General features: G+C 42.6%; 1 protein-coding gene across 1 annotated transcript; it reads left to right on the forward strand.

Moving 5' to 3' along the window:
- The first annotated feature begins 7,499 nt into the window (after positions 1 to 7,499).
- Positions 7,500 to 19,489, forward strand: CD164 (CD164 molecule). Its single transcript, XM_074580972.1, has 6 exons — positions 7,500 to 7,768; positions 10,355 to 10,441; positions 11,901 to 11,972; positions 13,989 to 14,180; positions 15,335 to 15,415; positions 16,360 to 19,489. Exons 1-6 carry the CDS (start codon positions 7,678 to 7,680, stop codon positions 16,518 to 16,520), a joined length of 684 nt encoding a protein of 227 aa, XP_074437073.1. The 5' UTR covers positions 7,500 to 7,677; the 3' UTR covers positions 16,521 to 19,489.
- Positions 19,490 to 20,740: the final 1,251 nt, after the last annotated feature.

Consider the following 20,740-nt stretch of genomic DNA (forward strand, 5'->3'; position numbering starts at 1 on the left):
TGCCCCATCCCTGGAAGTGTTCAAGGCCAGGCTGGATGGGGCTTTGAGCAGCCTGGTCTAGCGGGAGGTGTCCCTGCCCATGGCAGGGGGGTTGGAACTAGATGATCTTTAAGATCCCTTCCAACCCAAACCATTCTGTGATTCTGTGATTCTATGTACAGTGCAGAGCTTGGGCACGGACGGTTTCAGCACAGGATGGCAGGTAAGCCTTAAGAGAAATGAAGATGTGTGGAAAATCAAGACGCAGACTGGAAAGAGAGGCCATATCCATGTGCATTGGAAGTTCACAGGAAAGAGCATTCATTTGTCAGGCTTGGATGCAGATACAAGGCCAAACCAGCACTGCGCTGACAGGGCTACATGGGCACCGTCGGTGTTTACAAACAGCTCTCGCCTCTGTTTCCAGCGCTGGGAAGAGCTGTGCTGAGCGACCTTTGTTCCTGGGCTCACCGTATGAGCCGCTAAACCCCCCAAACCCCGCCACAGTAAGATGGGAAAGGCTGAATTAGAGAAGTATTAGGAGAGACCTAATTTTGTCTGAGCTTAAGCCCATGGATTTCATGAAAAGGAACAATCTTTACGTTTATTTGCTAAATGGGAGTGAATTTAACAAAACAGCAAATGTTTAACTGAATGCCAGAAGAGGGCACAGACTTAAGAGTAATCTCCACATGCTCTGAATGAGTACAGGGATCGTCTTAATTTTAGCAAGGGGATTAAGTTTTTTCTTTAGTTATGGTACAAAACAAAAAGATTCTTTAATCTAAAATATCTGCATATGTCTGTAGCTAGCTAAGGAGCCTTTAACACATTTTCTCCTTTTATTTTCTAAAGCACTTTGCAATCTATACCGAGACTGCTATATAGGAACTAAGTCTTCTGTAGGAACATTTCAAATCAATTAAAAAGCCTAAAGAATAATTATTTTCACTTCATACTTCTGTGCCAAAAATGAAAATATGGTGGTGTATTTTCTTCATAAAATAATACACTTCCTGACAAATTACTTTTCATAAGTAATAGAGACTATTGCTATGAAAAGATATGGCTTCAAAACTCAGTACTGGGACAGAGGTTTGTGGCTCTTATTTCTTGCTGGGATTTTAAATTGTATTCAAACATTTAAACATAAAAGTCGGAAAAGTAATTTTAGTTCTGCAGGTTCTAGAGGACAATGCTAAAGACCAATTAATTGATTTTTTTATTTGCTGTTGGCTTGGTCGGCCATGGCAGGTCTGCTCTGTAGCATAGCTGCACCCTGATGTCCCCAGTGTCCCCATGAGGGACCAAGCCAGAGCACAGCGTGTGCTTTGAGTCCAAACGACCTGATCCGAGCAGCGGTCAGAGCCCAGGAACTCATGCTCTGGCAACGGGCAGTGTTCAGGATCCCTCAGGGCAGACAAATGCCTGATCGTGTCAAGTATCAGAAAGCTGACCCTGTGCCAAGTCACAGACCTGCTAACGAGTGTCATGGCTGGATGTATGACATACGGGGTGTTGTACGCTTGGGATCCAGGAGAGCCAGGAGGGTAACTGGGCAGGGGACAATTGGCTGAAGTTAACGCCACATGGAAAATGTTATAACGAGAAGAGGAGAGTACAACCAGGAAATATTTTGAATTTCAGGCATAATGATCCTTCAGGCAAGCCACAATTACTGTATTTGCATTGGTCACGACAGGACATTCTGCCAGAAAAAAATGTGGTTAAATCTTTCATCCGGTATTCAGGAGGTCACCTAAAAGAAAGAGCATGTCTTTCAACCCTAGTTCCCCAGTGCCTGCAAGTTGGATATACTTAAGGAGCCCAAGGTGATGAACAAGAAACAGGAAAGGAAGAATAGTCTTAACCTCAATCCAAAATTATGTTTTGTGCCTTATTTTCTTTTGTAACCTACATCTCTGATCAAGTCACTAGGAATGCATTGCTTCTTCTGAGAGAGCCAGACCCAAGAAGTGGTGTGCGCAAGCATCCAGAGGACACGCAAGCCCAGAGGCAAGCAAGCCATGGGTTATCCAAAAGTCCGGGAAATTCAGGGGCAGACGGGGAGGTGAAGACGTCCATTGCCAACTGCTGGTTTTGGAGAAGGTCCCTTCCCAGCAACCATACACAAAAACTCCCTTCTATAAAGGGCAGATGGCAGCATCCTGAGTCCTGAGAAAACTATTATCTTACCAGATTACACAGTGTTTTATTTATGTAATGTGTCACTGTTGTAGAAAAAATCGGTCTCTCTCAAGTTTTGCTTTATTAGTTTTATGCTGAGCTTCTTACTTCAGCAAAACATTCTCTTAGGAACCGCTGTAAACGAAAAGCGATGAAAGAGGCCCTCAGACTACATACAAAGATATTTTCTTCATACAGGTGTATGTGTTAAAAGGATAGTGTGCTAATACACCATGGGCAGTAGGCTCCGTTACCCCTTCAAGCACTGAGCAGATAAAAGTTGGAGCGTGGAGTCATTAACTACAATGTCGTTTACCTAGCCTGAGGTCAGAGTGTTTCTGAATCTAACCCAGGAAGGCTTCTAAGGTCAACAGAAATTGTGAGGTGACCCCTCACCTATGTAGGTACTCCACACTGATCTGGGGAAGCCCTGGGATCTCTGAAGGATCTCTGTTTATTTTAATTGTATCAGGTGGGCCTTAAATAACATATTTCATCTTCCTACAGACCAACCTCAGTTGCCTTTTTAGACCATCCTGGCTATAGCACTCTCCTATTGTCCTTTGTATAATTACTGCCTCGGATACACTTACTAAAATACTGTTGACCCCCAGCTGAAAGTCAGAGACAAAAGAGTTCCTGCCACCAATTCCAGAGAGAAAACCAGTACTCCAAAGGACTGGGTTTGGAAGAACATTACTGAAAATATCAACTATGCAGTATATCCAATAGATCAGAATGATGTGATGCAGCTACTGCATGAAGAAAATGGGTAAGTGGAATGATTTTACAAACTTAATAGGAAGAATCTTGATATTTGTGAGCGGCCAAGCCAACAACAAATAAAAAATCAATTAATTGGTCTTTTAGCATTGTCCTCTGTAACCTGCAGAACTAAAAATACTATTCTGACTTCTATCTTTAAACATCTGAATACAACTTAAAATCCGTGCAAGAAATATGAGCTGCTAACCTCCGTCCCAATACCGAATATCCAATTCTGATAAGGTTTAGGATGTTAAACACTAATGGGCTGTCAGCTCGACAGAGCTCAGTCATGCCCGTGCCTCAGATGCTGTGAGGGGAGAAGCACTAGTCCGCTTACCAGGGTGCAACAAGAGCCGAAGGCCGGATCAGTGGTCCCCAAGGCCAGGCACAGGCAGGGGCTGTTGCCACCCCCAGGGTTGCAGCTCAGGCAAAGGCCAGATGCAAGAGCCTCAGCCCAAAAGCATCTCCCAAGAAAAAGCTGGGGAGCCCCCACTGAGGTTCCTTCTCTTGAAAATCTTCCAAGCTGGCCAAGGCATCTTTTACCAGCCAGCCTTGAGCACAGAGCTAAACTCCTGGGAGCAGGGGGCGTGCTCTGGCCCTGCCACCAGCCAGAGCCCACTGCTGTATTACACCATCACCAACAGAAAAATGCACATTACAAATACGGTAAATGGATGCATTGCTGCAGGAAGACTCCATCTAAACATCAGCCTTATTTTAATTTGGTTACCTGAACCAGCCTGACCTTGTTCTGTGGTTGGTCCCAGCTGCACAGGTGAAATGCTTATTCCTTCCATCCCATCTCACCTCTCCCTATTGCCTTCCTCTCTTCTTCTCAAGACATCTTTCTTTGGCTTGCCTTAGGCTAAAAGCATTGGCCTGTACCACTATCTCTAAAAGAGCTAAGAAAAATCTCCTAGCATTATTATATCCTCACCACCACTCTGCATGTATATATTTTTACCTGTTCCTTATGTTAAAAGCAGCCTTTCCACCCCACCTGGTGGGGCTGAGCACAAGCCTGTACCACAGCATGCGTGAGGGGCACCAGACGCAGCTCCACCACAGGCAGGTGCCAATGTCCTCACCCAGAATTTCTGCTGGGGACAAACACCGGGCACCTGCAATGACACTTAGACATCACACAGCATGGCATGCACAACCCCGTATTTGCCTTGGGGCTGTATCCAGCCCTGATCAGACACAGCGGGATTTACTGTCATACCCATCTGACAATGCAAGGATCAACCAAGGTTATGAAGCTCTGAGCACGGGAATTGATGTGTTATTTCTGAACTATTCCAAAGGTGGTGAATGGCACCAGAATCCAATAATGCATCATTATGTAATGGTATGAAATACCCTAAAACCTCTTTGGATGGTGTATTTCCCTTGTTAAGGGAATACACCAAGTAATACAGAAGTAAATACACCACTGTGTATTTACTTCTCTTTTCATGCAGGCGAAATGACAATTTGGAAATGAGCACAAATGTTTACAAACTGAACCAAATACATGTTCCCTTTAGCTTATCTACTAAATTATTTTTTTCATTTATTGCTACCATCCCAAACTGCAGTACTCTCCTCTGGAACCTCTTCAAAAGCCCCGTTATCATGTCTTGCCCAGCATCAATTGATACAACACAATCTGCTGCAAATCCTAGGCATTTACTAGTTGAAATGTGCTTCCCTAAAAAGGACATCTGCAGAGCCTCAGGTTTTACCCATTTTTGACACGGACTTTACATAAATTTCCAGTAATGCAGTGCTGGAAATTCCTTATAGATTCAAAACAGAGGTAAATGCCTTACTAACCACTAAGTATATAACAGCGCAATGAAAAACGAATAGAGTGATGAATGTGATATTTTGAATCCAACAACAACAACCCAGACTGCTATGATCCTGCTGACTGTATGCTACAACAAAGTCCCGAGATGCTGACTTTAAGAAAAAAACAGACAAACCACATTTATCATTCACTTGGATTCTCACCAGCCCCCAGGATTATGACAGGCATGTTTTCACTTGCTTGTGGAGACGAGCTGTAGCTGTAATTCTTGCCCTGCTGCTAATCTTAGTTTTGTTTTATTATCTACTTCATTTTCTCCCAGTTTTTCCATATATACACACACTGATTAGAGTCTTGTCTTTTGTCATCACATTTAACATATGTCCTATTTGTTTTCCTTCTCAAAAGGAGAGATTTTTAGCATGCAGTCCTCATGAAATGCAGATTGCAGCAACCATGACACTTCATGCGTCCAGCACATCAACTGAACTGCCACTGCATCCTTCATAAAACACTATGATAACTGCTGGAGATGTATTTAATATCATAACTCACAAGAATGGCAAAAAGGAAAACCAGAGTTCAAATAATGCTAGATATCTAGTGAAATTACAAGCAATCCTGTGAATCAAGCCCTGAACCCCGTAGAAGTTCCTTGTCCCAAAAGGACATAAAAATCTCTGCAGGCATGGCCAGGAGGCATGAGCGGAAGCCATAGGAAACTCCCATATTCAATGCTCACTGCAGTTTCAGTTATGTTGCAAAACGTATTTATGCCGCTCCTCAATTTATTTTACATGCTGCTGCTTATTCAAAGTTAGGACAGAAACACAGCATTTTACTAATGAATGTGAGAATTATTTCTTCTCATTAAAAGGCCAGCAACTTTAATCATACTGCAGGAAGAACTGTTTTGCACTAACACTCCTGTAAAAAGTACATGCATAATGAAAGATAACTAAAGTGAGCGAGTGACTTCAGTTACTTTATCACTTTTCAGAACTAGATTCAGATGTCGCTGACATTTACATCCAGCAAAACACACTGGGTCATTTCACTGCAACTGCTACAAGGTTCCTGTTCATATCACAAAATTTATTTCCTGCTGTTTTCTTTGCAGCCTTTTTTTTTTTATTTTCACTCTAAGACTCCTTTGCAGGAAGGCAAAGCATTAGCCACCTTGCCCATAGCAGAAGCACCACAATATACGACGGTACAGATGCTAGTCAGAAAAATCTATACCCAAATTACATATTACCAACAGTCCTACAGAGCTTTCAAGAGCTCACACAGTAATCACGATAGGTAGCTTGCCTTAAAGTTTCTGGTGTTGTATTGGTCTCTTGGCTCTTAGCAATAAAATACCTTCAGGAAAGAAAGTAAAATGGAAGATTAAGCTAGAGATTTATTTGACAGTTTCCTCTTTACTGCCCAAGCCCAGCTCACGCTTAGGAGAAACAGGGGAGAATTTTCCAATTATAACTCATCTGTCCTTTCATTCTGATGGTGCCTTTCTCGAATCAGGACCATAGTAAAATTTGCTTTATAGCTCTAGCTTGGCTTTTTTTGATTATAAGCATGAATGTTTGCCTTGGTTTCCCAACATTTGCCTGTGTTGGCATTGCACAAAACGTTGAGGCAGATTTACACAAACTTTTATTTGTAGAGTCCACAGTTGATGGTATACATTGACTCAAGTTGCCTCAGGGAAAAACAAAGGACAGACACACAGAAGGTGACTCTCCTCTGTGACGAGAGCCCCAAACATCCTTCTCCAGGTGCTCTCTACAGCATGAGCAGAGGTGACAAGAGTGAAGACGGAAGTTCCAATTTTTACTATGCTTCCTCTCTAGTACTACAGACATTTATTTTATCATGGACTTCCAGGGTGTTGTTCCCACCTGCGATGGCACCACCACTGACTGGAGCACAGTGCAACAACAACATGTAACTGCTAGATGCTGTTAAGCTTCACATGTGATTGTTATTGACTAATATTTATTTTAACTACTACTATGCACTATCTGCTAAGCTTTTTCTGGGTAGAAAAGGGTAGGGGCAGAAGAGATGAACTGCACACCCGTGAAAATTGCTCCGAGAGAAATCCACCACAAAAAACCGGCACTGGAGTTGGCAGGGGCACAAGAGCTGGCGCCGTGAGGGCAGGGTAACAAGGCGGCAGCCGCTCTGCCTCGGTAACGTCAGGGAAAGTCGCAACAGCTCAGACGACTCGCAACTCCGAATCGAGTAGGCGGCCGCCCGCAGCCCCCCAGTCAGGAGAGGACAGGCCTGGGCAACACGGAGGATCGCCAACCCCTCCCGCCGCCCCACGCTGGAACGGCCACAGAGCACAGGCCGGTCCTCCCTGGGCCGCTAGTGTCTGCCGGCTGGGTGGGTCTCCTTCCCCGCCGCTCGGTGCGACACCCGCAGCCGGCCCCTCACCCACTCGAGCTCCCGGGAGAGCGGGTGAGAAAAACGGCCAACTCCTAACGGCCGTCCCCCCGCGCGCCTCTCCCGACACAGGGCGCGTGCGCGAGGGCGGAACCATTCCCCCCCCTCCGCCGCGTCCGCAGCCAATGAGCGGCCGCCGTTCTGCAAACGCAGCGGGGGGGCGGATCCTGCGCCGGGGTAGGAGGTGGTCCCGCGGGAAACGCTCCCCGGATGTAGGGGGGCAGGGGGGACTGTACCATTACGCGTCGAATGTGGGGGGGGGGAGGCTGGACGGAACCACGCCAGCGTCCCGGTCGCTGCGGCTGGCCCGCCCGGGGGGAGAGGCGTGGGCGGGGCCAGCTCGAGGCGGTGGCGCTCACGTGACGCCGGGGGCGGGGCGGGGCGGCGGCGCTCCGAGGGTGCGCGGAGGCAGCGGGGCGAAGGGACCCGTTGAGGAGCGGGAATCGCTGCCGCCGCTACCATCACCCCATCTCTCGCTTCACCGCCGGATCGCCGCCATGGGCAGGACAGCAGCGCTCCCCCTCGCCGCCCTTTGCCTGGTCTGCTTCTACGGGCTGGCCGCGGGGCTCAACGCCAACGCGACGGTTGGTGAGTTGCCTCGCGACCCCCTTCCCCCCTCCCCCCGCCTCTTCCCCGACAGTTGCTGACGGGGCAGCCCCTCCCGCGCTCGCGCCCCGCCCGTTGTCCGGCCCTGAGGCGGGGGGGAACGGGACGGGCTTCGCGCACCGATGCCGGCCGGGCGGCCGACCCTCCGTGCCCGCCGGGGGCGGGGGGGGCACCGCGGTGCCCCCCCCCGCCCCCGGCGGGCACGGAGGGTCGGCCGCCCGGCCGGGGAGCCGCCCTGCAGCTCCCTCACAGCTCGGCCGCCGCGCCGCTCTCGGCGCCTTGGCCGCAGCCCGCTGAGCTTTTTGGCTCCCTTCTCTCCGCCGCCGTCTCTTTTCGCTTTCGTTTCTCCCCTCGAGGCGTTCGTTGTCCTGACGCTGTTCGACCCGCGGGTTCGCCTCATCTTTCTTGAGCTGTTCGCTAAAGCGTTTACGTGGCCAAGAGCCGCGAAACGTGCCGCGTGCCCCCCCCACCCCCCCCCCCCTAAAAAAAGAAACAAAAAAAAAAAACCACGAAGGAAAGAAGTTGTTCTGGAAGTGCTTGAGTGTTTTTTGGCCGCATTGCGTAATGGCGCAGGGCGCCGCTGTCCCGTAACCTCGGCTTCAGCCCTTCTAGATTTCCTCTTCGGCTCTACCAGCGGCAACGTGATGTAGGCCGATATCGGGCGCCCTATCGGAACCGTGAACTAACTGCTGCGAGGACTGCTGAGAGTCAGAGGTTAACAACCTCTCCCGTGCAGCGAGAGAGGGCACTGTTGGTCCAGCGGGACAGACTTCTGTTAGCGTTTCCAGGTTTCCTTCTCAAGTGTAAGGGGAATATCCGAATTTGCCCCGTGTAAGGGCCAGTAAAGCAGACAGGTTTATTTTGGGAGCAGACGTGAGCTTGCCCACGCTTAGGAGCTGAGTTCATGGTACCAGAGTAATTTTTTCAGTGAAGAGTAGGCATTTGCTGGTAGAGAGCTGGGGAGCTTGCCGTTGCCGTTATCCCCTTTAAAGACCCTAAGAGAGTGTTTCACCGCAGGAGTAGCATTGGGAGAACATCTGACACCCTGAAGTTAAGAGCTCATTCTTGAAGCCGTTTGCTGTGATAAAAACGTCTCCTGATCCTTTACTCTTGCAAATCTGCTCCTCCCCCATGCTAGTCCGGGGAAGATGTTTTGAAAGTAAACCAGAAGTTCTAGTGCACCTTGTATGAGCTGGCTGCACTGACTGTACTCCTGTCTGCACAGAAGTACTAATTTTTCTGATATGCTAATGAGAAAATTAGCTAATTTTTCTATGTACCAGCGAGGAATTTACAAAAGTGAACGTTGTTCATTTGTCAGAAGTGAGCGTTGTGTCTGCTATGATCGTTCTTCAGCTGTATACCCAGAATAATAAATTACCTTTTTTTTTTTTTCCTGAAGTCTGTTACCCAGAAACTGTCCTATAGGTCTTGAAGTGGTTTAAGTGCTGTATTTCTGAAGGGAACAAGGCAAGTCTGTTGCATACCTCACTGATGCTAACCGACAAAGGTCTCTTCGTATCTTCTTTTGTTTCTTGAAAGTGAAGAAACAGCACTGGTATTTCCAGCCTGATCCTACCCTAACTAAGAGAAAGGCCAGGGGGATGCAGGCTTAATTCAAATTATCAGAATACTGAAGTTAGGTAATGCATTTGTAGCTCTTATCTTGAGATGTAAATTACCACGCTGATTGCTAAAGATCTGTGAATAGCAGCGTTCCCTTCACTAGGGAGCAGAGCAGAGAAAAGTGAAAGGTCATCCAAAGGTGCCTGGAGTAGGTGGGTATGATGTGAAATGTGCTGGAGAGTATGCGGCTTAAGGAGCTGTGGGTTGTATGTGGGTTTTCTGAGTATGATGGCTGTATGAGTAAGTCTTAATTAAAACTAATGCAGTAAAATTGTAGATCGGGAGAATATCTTACTTGATCCAGATAGTGGATGTGTTGTCACTGTGGTTTTAAGGCAGAAATGTTTGACAGGGATTGACATAAAAAAGCAATTGGACTGGTTAGGTTGCTGGCTTCTGCTGTGATCAAAATATGAATAGATTGATTTTTTTTTTCTGCTCTCCTCTATATGCATTTGTATACAAAGTCCTCTAGGTTTTTGTCTTTATTTCCCATACTTTGGTTGCTTTCTACTGTAGGGTTGTTTATAGCTGGCTTTATTACCTAAAGGAAAAATGTAATCAAAAGGAACAAAGCTCTTACCATCTATGGTTTCAATGAACTTCTGCAGAATTAATTTGGTGGACTTCAGTAGCATCACTTGGAGTAGTATATCCTCTATTATCTGATTTTACCGTATTTAGAGGTTGCATGAGACATAATCTTGGTGTACATGTCGGGTCTGGTGTTGGAGTATCAGTAGTGTCTGGAGGGAGATGTATTTGCATCTTGTTAAATGCATTCTAAAGTTGTAGCTTTCAGTTATAATTAGTTCAGTAAGGAGGATTGTGCCTTAACCTGGGAGATGCACATATGGGAAGGTACAGGTCTAAGTTGTTTCTGTGGGTGAAGTTGCTCTTTTGACAGTGGTAATTTTGTCCTAATCAATGCTTTTTTTTTAGGCACCTGTGAAAGCCGTTCTAACTGCAGTTCGTGTATTGGTAGTGACATAGATACATCAGGCTGCAAGTGGATCACATGTGATGAAGGTAAGGAGGACTACATAGTGCAGATTCTTACTGTGCCACGCAGAACCTTAAACCCAACTAGACCTACTTCATCTATATTAATGTTCATTACACAGGTGTACTGTTCTGTCTGGTAACCTAATGGAGTGTTAACTCATAAGTTGTATCTGTTGTTAAACATTTCAAGTTCTTACATGGAGACAGATGACCATGTTCAAAATAATCCCAGATTTTTAAGGCTTCTGATTTAAATCTGTGCTGTTGATAAGCTAATGTGTCCCAGATGGTTCAGAATGTTTTTACAATAAACTAGTCACTTGTGTTTGCTGTTAAGGAGTCATGAGTAGATTTTGACATGCTGGCACGTCCCTTTTCCTCAGTCCCTTTTGAGGTTTTGTCATAGATGTGGTCACAACCACTATTGCTGAACTGAAGTGCAATAAGGAAGACGTGTCCATTAAATAAGATTAGTTAAGAGTAGTTTTCCTAAAACTAAGAATTGCAGCCCACTGAAGGGAACATGACAGAGCCAAAGAAGCAATAGCTGTTCTCATTCAGAGCTTTGTTTTTCCCATTGTAGGAGAGTTGGATGTAAATACACTTAAGTGACCTCTGTTACTCAGTCCTGGAGGATATGAAGTTGCTTTTGACAAAGTCATACAAAGATGACATAAGTAGTCCTTAGGTGGATTATTTGTACTACTTATGTGAGGTGGAAAGAGAATAAGAGGACAGAATGGCTTGACTGTAATAGGGATTTTGATTGTAGTTGACCAAAAAAGTTATATGTGAAAGCTAAGATGCTTTGGAACTAATGAAAAGAATTTTGAATGTAACTTGTCCAGTACAAGAGTGTCCTTCAGGAAACTCTTTTTCTGAATTCCGTGCATGTTGTCTGACCAACAGGCGCATACTACAAACACCCAAGAGATCCGTGTAACTTGTTTGAGGGAGAGGTTGAAATTTGAGTCAAGGGAGAAAGGTGTGCAGGCAGAGAATAAAAAACTGATGCCTTCAACAATTTCAAGGTCAAGGGTCTCTTTGAAAATCTGGAACTAAATCTTGCTTGCATGTAGGAATTTTAAGACAGTAAGATTATTTTTTTTTTTATGATCCACCATACAGATGAAAAATGTTTAACTTGAAAAATGCTACAAATAGTAGAAACTGCCTAATTTTATAGGCTATGAAGAAAAGATACCAAGCTATACTGTTATTGCAAAATGGTGCATAACAATGTGTAAGTATTGCCTAAGTGTTGATTTGAGTGGTAGACTTAACCGTAGTGAAAGAAAGCACTAAATCTTTTATAATTTCTAGTTATCAGTATACTGAAGTCCTGCATATTGAAGTAGCTTTAATATTAGCCTGGCTAGAAGATAGTGTTTAGCTCGTCCTGTGAACTAGTATTTAGGAACAATGTCTCAAGTGCTTTAAAGGTCTGCTGGTGTAAATATTCTTGTCTCTTCTTTTCTGATAGATGAAATGTGTGTAAATGAAACAGAAGGAGATTGGAAAAGTCGCAACTGTACAATTGAAGAACAGTGTTCTTGTAAGTATTTAGATATTCGGCTTTCACGTTGTTTAATGTGAAGCAGTTGCATTTAAAACTCCTTCATCTGTTGACCTTTGTTTATATGCCTTCTACAACTTACCTAAGCATGTACAAGTATGTAAATAAGCCCTTTGCTTCCAACTTAAGCCTACGTTATTTGATACTAAAATACACAATTGCATTGTGCGTTCAGTTAACTGTTTACTGTCACTGTTTCAAAAAGCCTGACATATTTTACTAGACAAGTGCCTGGCTACTGCCTTGGTTTCTTAGATTAAAATGAGTGACGTTTCCTATTAGATACAGCAGATCCTAAGGAACTTGTCAGCATCCTCAGGACAGTAAGCTGTCACATTCGGGGAAAAAAAAAGTTTCACCTGCTAAGTCCATTGCTTCATCTGAGATGCAGTAAATAGCAAAAACTTAGGAACTTCCCAGTTTTAATTGTTAACTAGCACAGCTCTTCATGCAGTCCTGAAGTGCAGGATCTGGGTTATAGAATTGCATATAGAATTGGCTAAATCCTTCATGCTAGGAACATGCTCAGGTGCATATCTACTTCAGTCTTTTCATAAACTTATGCTTGCTGTGCAGAGCCAATTTGCAGAATATAAATAACTTAGACTAAACCTTGACTAAACCTAAACTTTTGTGAAAGTCCCCCAACTTTAGTTTTTTCTGAAAGGTAACAAGGAGTGGACTTTAAAGTAGGATTTTCTGCTTTTAAGATCTAGAACAGCAAATGAAAATTCTTAATACTCTTGCCTAGATGCGTTCAACAGTGCCGCTGAAGAGGCTGGCTCACGCCAACAAAGATGAAATTTCCATGCTGCTATGGGCTATCTTGTGGTAGTGGCAGCCAGTCAGAAATAATTCTGCTTGACTTAGACTTCTGTGTTGTTTCTAAAATTGTGACAATCCCTTCTTAATCAGGAGTGTTAAAGGTACAATTTTTCAGTGTTTTCCAAAGAGAGCATGCTGTTACAATGCCTTGTTCGGTATCTAAGAGTAGAATTTCTGCAGTCTGTTCCTGTTAAACTTGTAGTGGTGTTACCAGGTTGTGTTTTAGCTTCTGCATATTTGAGGAAACTTAATTGTCACCTTCAGTAGAGGATCTTGGTTGGCGTGAGAGGAACCTGTATACCTTACCAGCTCTTACAGTGTCACGGCTCAGCAAGCACTATGTTTGGGGATTGACATGGACAAACATTAAGGTGGACCTAAACTGACTTGATGTGAGTGGGACCTGAGAGAATGTAGATTCTGATATATCCACCCTACCTCTGTGGAAACGGTTGACTCTGGTTTCCCACCATGCTGTATTGTTTCAAGATGTAAGTAAACACATGTAAAGGACCCTGGGCATTAAAGGCTTCAGGAAGTTTGCTGATGTATCAGTGTATGATTAAGCAACACTTTAGGTAAACTGTCCATGTGTGATTAATTCAGTTAATACAGTGCAGGAGGCTGCACATTTGTTGGTTTGTTTTGGTGGTTTTTGTTTTACAGCACATGCTAAAGCTGAAAGCAACAGCTCTCAGAGCAGAAAGCTTTAGCTAAACTTCCAAATTCTTGAGGATGCCTGGGTTTTCTCCCTGTGCTGCTTCAGCTGTCTAACCACTCTGATCTCTGGTTCAACTGGATAGGTTCAATTTTAGTTGCAGTGAGGCTGGGAAGCAGTACTGAATACCTAGCTTCCTATTGTGTAGAGCATGCACAGTTAATGCTTCTACAATAGGACTCTCCTCCCTTCCGTTTGCTTTGAGGAATCTTGAGTTGCCAGTTGAATGCTGGACTGATTGGGCTGCCTGTTCATGTATTCGCTCATGCAGCTTTTGCTGTTAGTGTGGTGAATTGGGCATTCAGCTGCTTTGCAATTTCAGTCCAAAACTACGATAGAACTTGGTGCTATATGAATTCCCTAAAACTCAGCCTTCTCGTGTTCCCTTTTTTTTTTTTTAAGTTAAATACTGTCATTAATCTCTTTAATGTAACTCTCTTTTTTTTTCATAGCTCCTACAGTTGTTCTTTCCAATACTACTACGCCACCTTCCAATACTACTACGCCACCTTCCAATACTACTACGCCACCTTCCAATACTACTACGCCACCTTCCAATGCTACTACGCCGTCTTCCAATACTACTACGCCACCTTCCAATACTACCACAGCCAGTTCTGTTACCACACCTCATCCTACTATAGGTAATATAGTACTGCTGAACATAGAATGGCAATAAACTAGGAAGTGGTGAATAAAATAAAGGGCGAGGGCTTTTTCCACAGATCACTGCAGTGGCATGATTACTAAACATCTGATGTATGGGATAGATAAATGGTCCCAAGGTTTGGAAGAAGTGGATTTTATAAAACTCTAACAGAAAAAATGCTTTTTTCCTATATAACTAAGAATTGGCTCAGTGGTAGTTGCTTGAATTGGATTAGTCATTTCCACTAATCATGAGTTCTTAAGGGGTTGACTTTTTTTTTTTTTGTTGCCCAGTTCAAAAATGTCTGTTTTCACATGTGCTGCCATCTTAACAGTGAAGTTCTTAAAAAGCGGGGGAGGGTGGGGGAAATCTCATCACTAAAAGCATCTGCTGATGGGAGATAACGAGTTTGTACTTGATTAGGCTCAGAACAGCCTACTGTACAGGAGGATGATGTTTAGCTTTGAGTAAACTTACAAATCTTGGCACTTGTCCCAGGCACATAGTGGAACACAGATTAATTTTCAGTAATACTGATCTGGGGGGGGTGGTCAGAGACCCAATGTTCTGACTTGATAATGGAAGAGCTTTTAGGAGACAGTCTAGCTACAGGTGAGTATCTGCTTATTCCAATTATGTCATTCACAGTTAGTGTTTTGGGGATGGGGAGAAAGAAGATGTTTTGCTCTCCTGTAAGTGTTTTATCTCCTGTCTAGAGATACTGCATTAAGTGCTTTTTTAGTACAATAAATACTGATTCTAAGGGCTGTTTAATGAAAGTCCTTTGCCTTGATGCATATTTTCAGTGGTCTTGAAGCAGCTGTCTTGATTCTTGTTCAAATACCAGCTTTTATATGAGTGCTTGAAAGAAAAGTGGGTTTGTCTGAATGAAGAATCACTGCCTGATCTGTGGAGAACCTTGAAGTATTTGGCTAACAATGGTATGCAAGTTTGATAAAAAAACCCTTATTGCAGAAACTTGGCTTCAAGCCATGCAGCTGAACATCTAAATTGTGTGGGGTACAGTCTGAGGTCAAAGTTTATCCTTGTTTAAGCAAAATAAGACAAATCATTTACATGAAAACTTCATTGCTTGCAAACTTTGCTCTTGAAGCTCATGGTATGTACATACTGTCTTCTCTCAAACAGCTAACATCACCAATGTAACTACACATGCTCCTCAACCTACAACTGCTGTAACTCCAGCTGCCAGAACAACCAGTATTCCAGGTAACTGCTACTACTAGCATAATTAAAGCATAAAATACTCAGAAAGTAGTGTAGCTTTAATAAGTGTTATCTTGAAAGACTTAATGAGTGACAAAATTGAAGTAGTATTGGTGTATCTGTTGTTGTCACTTCTAACTTGAAGGCCCATCTAATTTTGTTGAGGTTATGTATGTATGTGGCAAGGTAATACCCTGAGAAACAGAGCTAGATAGCGAGACATTAAAAGTCAGAAACCTGTTGGTGAAACAAAATCAGCTGGCCACTTTTAATAGTGTGGCTGTAAGTCACTTGTTAACTTGGTTATCTTTGGGAGGTGGTATTTTGTTTTTCAATTGCAGCATTATAATGGGATACCTGTTGAAAAAAAAAAAAAGTAAGTAATTGGGCTACAGTGATGGGAATAAGCTGTAGTATTTTATTTCAGCATCAGTCCTGAACGTGCTATTTCATGAAAAGCTCTTATGAAGTAAAGCCCTTTAAAACTAGCCATCAACAGATGGCTGTAACTTCCAGATTTATAAGTGTTGTGTCTTCAGCTGATTTCTTTAAGTGTAACTTGACTTTAAACAAAAAAAACTGGAGCAAGCAGCAAAGATTGGAAGATGTGTCTTGAATGTGAGCACATCAATAATACAGTTCTCTGTAAAGGAGGAAAGCTTTGGCTTTTTTAAGTACAAATAGTCCAGCTGGGACTTGTTCAGTAGTGAGATCCAGAGCAGTTTGGCTATAAATGACTCTAGCCTCGTACAAACAGTATTCAATGAGAATTTCAGTATCACCAATCTAAATACAGCTGCTGACATGTCTTTACTTTTGATTATTTTTTATTTTCTTACTGGTGTTTGGATGTTTTGTGTAATCTTAATACAAGGAAGTCAATACTAAAGTCTGTAAAACTATTTGGAGCATTGTGCATTCACGAACTCTTATGTGGTGTTTAACAGGTACAAATGCTACTGTGACTCCTGCACCTTCTTCGCGCAAATCTACGTTTGATGCTGCGAGTTTCATAGGTGGAATTGTCCTTGTTCTGGGTCTGCAGGCTGTTGTTTTCTTTCTGTACAAATTCTGCAAGTCAAAAGACCGAAACTATCACACACTTTAGGACCTGCCACTTTATAATGGACTAGTAGCCCAACACGTGTAGTTCACTGAACCAAAATATTTTCTGTTGCTCATTGAAGACAGCAGTTCATAATATCCTTTAAATCTCTAAAAGAAGACTTTAAAAGAATATTTTTGCAACATTATACTTGGCAAGAGGTGATACGAATCTCTTCAACAGGATTACTTGCAATATGCTGCATGGGTTCTAATGGCTGTCTTATTTTCCTTTAGTGGCTGCTGCTGTGGGACTTTTTTGTTTTTTGATATGCCAAATGTAGACATTCAGAGATTCTTATTCAGTGGCAACACTGTCTTGAGTAGACAATCTCATGATGACTTATTGTGAAGGCTAATTTAATCAACATTTGATACAGTATCCCTTCAGTTTTATCAAGATGTGAATTATTGGTGACTGACTTCAGGGAGTGAAATACCATTTTTACTAGCTTGTGGCTCTTACAGCGTGCTACTAGAAAGATGAACGAAATTGTAGAAGTAGGTAATGTCTTAACAGAGTAACATAACCCATATGCTTTTTACACAAGAATAAAGGTTGCCTGGTAAAATATTGCATTCCAAACAGAAAACCTGTGCCCTTTCCAGTTAGTGTTGACGGTGAAGAGGGGTTGTAGGGATAATCCTTTAAAAGGGGAAATGAAGATTAGTGCCTTAAAAGATTGAAAAACAGTAGGCTGCAAAAGCATCCCACCTATCTGAAAGATAAATAAAACTATTAAGTACTAGCTTTACATAGGAGAATGGAATACATGTGACTTGAGCATTCCGGTTTAAAAACTTTCTACACTAAATAACTGTTCCTTATTGACTTTGTTTGAGGGTGAGGGAGCATGGAACAGTAGTGTTCAGCTACAAACAGAAGCTTTAAGTTGTTTATCTCTTGTTCTGGCCTTCAAAGACCAACCATAGAACTAGTGATAAAATTCAGTTCACTCCCTGTATAAAGAGGCAACAATTTACACTTATACTTGAAATACTGGTGTTTGGTAAATCTTGAGGTTTTTCTTACTCAAATGGTTCTTGAACTTGTTGCAATTAATTTCAGGGGTTTGGTGGGTTTTTTTCATTTTTGCCCTCCTCTATCTGTGCTTGCTGAAGGAGCAATTAAGGATTCAGAGGGTCTGATTATTTGATCCTAGTCAGGGATTGCTGTACTTCTGGGGCTGCTAGGGCTACATCTTTTTTCGTTCCCCTCCCCCCTTCCTGGCATCAGCTTTGTGTCACCCTGCAGTTAACTGGTTAAGGAAATCTATTAGGCCCAATAGTTTTTTGGTTTTGTTTTTTTTTTCCCTTGGCCAGATAAGTCATGTGATCTGAGTATCAAAGGTATGTCATATGCAGTGTAGATTGACTTAAGTGCCTGTGAAAATAAACCCACAGGAAAAATGGAAGTAAAGATAAAATCAAGTGGTGGATGTAGCACATAATACATAGTTTTTGATGATATCCCTTGATCATCAGTTTCAGGATAATCTGTAGTACTCTTACTAGCTCTGATTTGACTGGAATTTGGCACCCAATACAGAATGTTAGTATTAATGCAGATAATAGTCATGGCAGTGGAACTTAAATATGAAGCAAGTTAAGTGCACTTCAGTTGGAAACTTAAAAGTGCACAGCATTGCTTTTTTGTATTCTTCTAATTTGAATGACATTGTTTCCATTGTGCTGCATAGAAAACTCAAATTGCTGCAAAATACAGGTAGTCAATCAGCAGTACTGTATCTTTGAGTTTGTTAGCTTTTGGTTTTCTAAACAAAACTAAGACAATCAGCTCAGGTTTATTAAAACAGCAGAGTGAGCAGCCAGTTTCCAGCAACAGTGTGTGTGTGGGTTAGACAGTATATCCTTGGCCTTATTGTGAAGTCACTTAATCTGTCCTTTCCCTATCTGAGAACTATTTTATTACATTTATTTGTTTAAAAAGATATCCATGAGCTCGTATTCTGTACTTTGAAGTGAGCAAAACATTCTTCTAAAGTGTGACAGACTTCTCCTTCAGATCAGCAAAGCAAACTCTATGCCTAGTGTATACTTTTTTTTGGCCTCAGAGGGCTATCTTTTGGGAAACTTGCAGAAGAGTGCTACAGAACACTTCATAATGTGGAAGGCATTGCCACAAAAAAAGTTGTTGCTCTGTAAAATGTTGCTAAAATGCTTGTTCATGAGCTGTGCTGATCCCGATTTAGGTGGCTGATAAAGTATGCTGGTAAAGCAAACTAAAAAATAGTTTTTAAAGTGCCTTAAAGCTGCTTAATCTTTTGCCTCAAATTTTGTTTAAAAGGGTAGAAGGGATACCTTGCCTTAGTTACTAAATTTTTCTTGGTGCCAGCAATTGCTACTTTCAAAGACTTTAGGAAACCCAGGATCTCTGACACATAGAGACACCGATCTGAAAAACTCAAGCTTGCACTATATCAATTTAGTCATGTTCTGGAAGGCCTGCACCACGCACCACTTGCTCGTTAGCCTTGCCAACAAGGTATAATCCACAGTTTGCGGAGTTGTGGCTGGGATTGTTTCCCTTTCAGTTGTTTGGGGGGAGGGGAGTCTGGGTTATACATCTTCACCGTGTGCTTGGCTGCCTCACTATAGAAAGTAATTACTCCTTTGTGAAATGGCAGTATCAGCTGATCTGTGCTGTGTACTAGCAAAAAAACCTGAAGTAACAACTTGCAGTTTTTCTTGGCCTTGTGTTTTGAAGTGGAAGGTAGCTCATAGATCTGTAGTTGTATTTGCCCCTAAATCAATTTTAGGCCCTGAACTGTAGTGACTCTTCAAGTTAACTGGCTTTTTCTTGAAGCCAACTTGTGCAAGTATCAAGCTGTTATCTTACGAATGTTCTCTGCAAGTGTTGCTGTAAAAGTTTGTATTTTGTCTTCAGTGGAAGAAAACTGAAACAGTTGTAATTGCAAAACCAAATGGATAAATAAAATCTGTTGAATGGGATTCTACTTGTAAACTTTCTTTAATGTGAGCAGTCCCTGAGGGGGCTGTCTGCTGACATTCTGGAGATAAGAGCTGCTTTCCATAGGAATTGGGAAACACTGTAGGGAAAGAGGGAGAATGAAAGGTTTGAGGAGTTAAGTTAGCTCTTCTAAAGACGGTATTAACTTTGCTTTTAGTATGCATAACAATACTGATTCAGATTTAGAATTGTCTCCAAAATAATTCTTTTAGGTCATGTTTTCCATGTTTAACCCCCTTTTCCCCTTAAAGCCAAAGAACAGCAAGGTATCTATTAAGTGTTCTACTTGCAACAACCTGTAAGGTGTAATGATCCTCTTTCCAATAGCAAAGCTTGTAATACTGGGTGTCAGTCTATGGGGTGGAAGAGGGACTGCAATCTTGGTTCCAGGGAGGCTGTTAATAACCGCTACGTTGTAGCATCTTTTCACATTAAGATCTTTGACCTTCATGAAAAAGGTATTGCTCTGAGCCTAATTTCTTTCCTGATTGCATGAGAAAGCGGAGGATATTTGCTAGGGAATAACTGTCAGTATGCTTGAACAAGAGAAGAGAGGGTGTGCAATTCTGGGGTTGCAGACTGACTAAAACGATAACCAGCTCTAAAGGAAGTAATCTCAGCAGTTTCACATCATGATGTGGATGCTGTTGGAGGTAGTGAATTTGTCACTAGGTAGTAGTGACAGTCTCATATTATGGGAAATGGCAAAAACTTTAGTAGTGTTTCTGGAAAGGCTGTATGGAAATGAAGGAAATGGAGAGCTTCCTAATGTGCCTAAAATTGCTATGCCTTCCAGAAAATCATCTGTTTACTGCACGCAATCAAGGACTGAATTAAGTTTTTGTTACAATGCAGCACTGAAAGCTTCTGCACGATTGTTTCTTTCTATAGTACCAGTCTTGTGTTACTGCAGTTCTTTGAAGGTAGCTGTAGGTATAGCATTCATTCAAAAATCATCTTTGAATTTTGCTGTATTACATTGAGTAACACTTAAAGAAGTGTTTTATCAAGAAGCTGTAATGAGCCTGAGACAGCCCCTTTTTACTGCTGCGATGGCACATAAGTGCCTCATATTTATGATATTGTCCTACTTCCAAATTGGCATCTGTTTCCTGGAATGTGCTAGAATCACATTTCATGGCTTCTCTAGTGAGAGCTGACCTTGGATAGTTATCAGTCACCTTTTCATTTGTTTAAGACATACCTTAAAAATAACTCATGTTATTTGATAA

The sequence above is a fragment of the Larus michahellis genome, chromosome 3 (assembly GCF_964199755.1).
Source record: "Larus michahellis chromosome 3, bLarMic1.1, whole genome shotgun sequence".
Lineage (NCBI taxonomy): Eukaryota > Metazoa > Chordata > Aves > Charadriiformes > Laridae > Larus > Larus michahellis.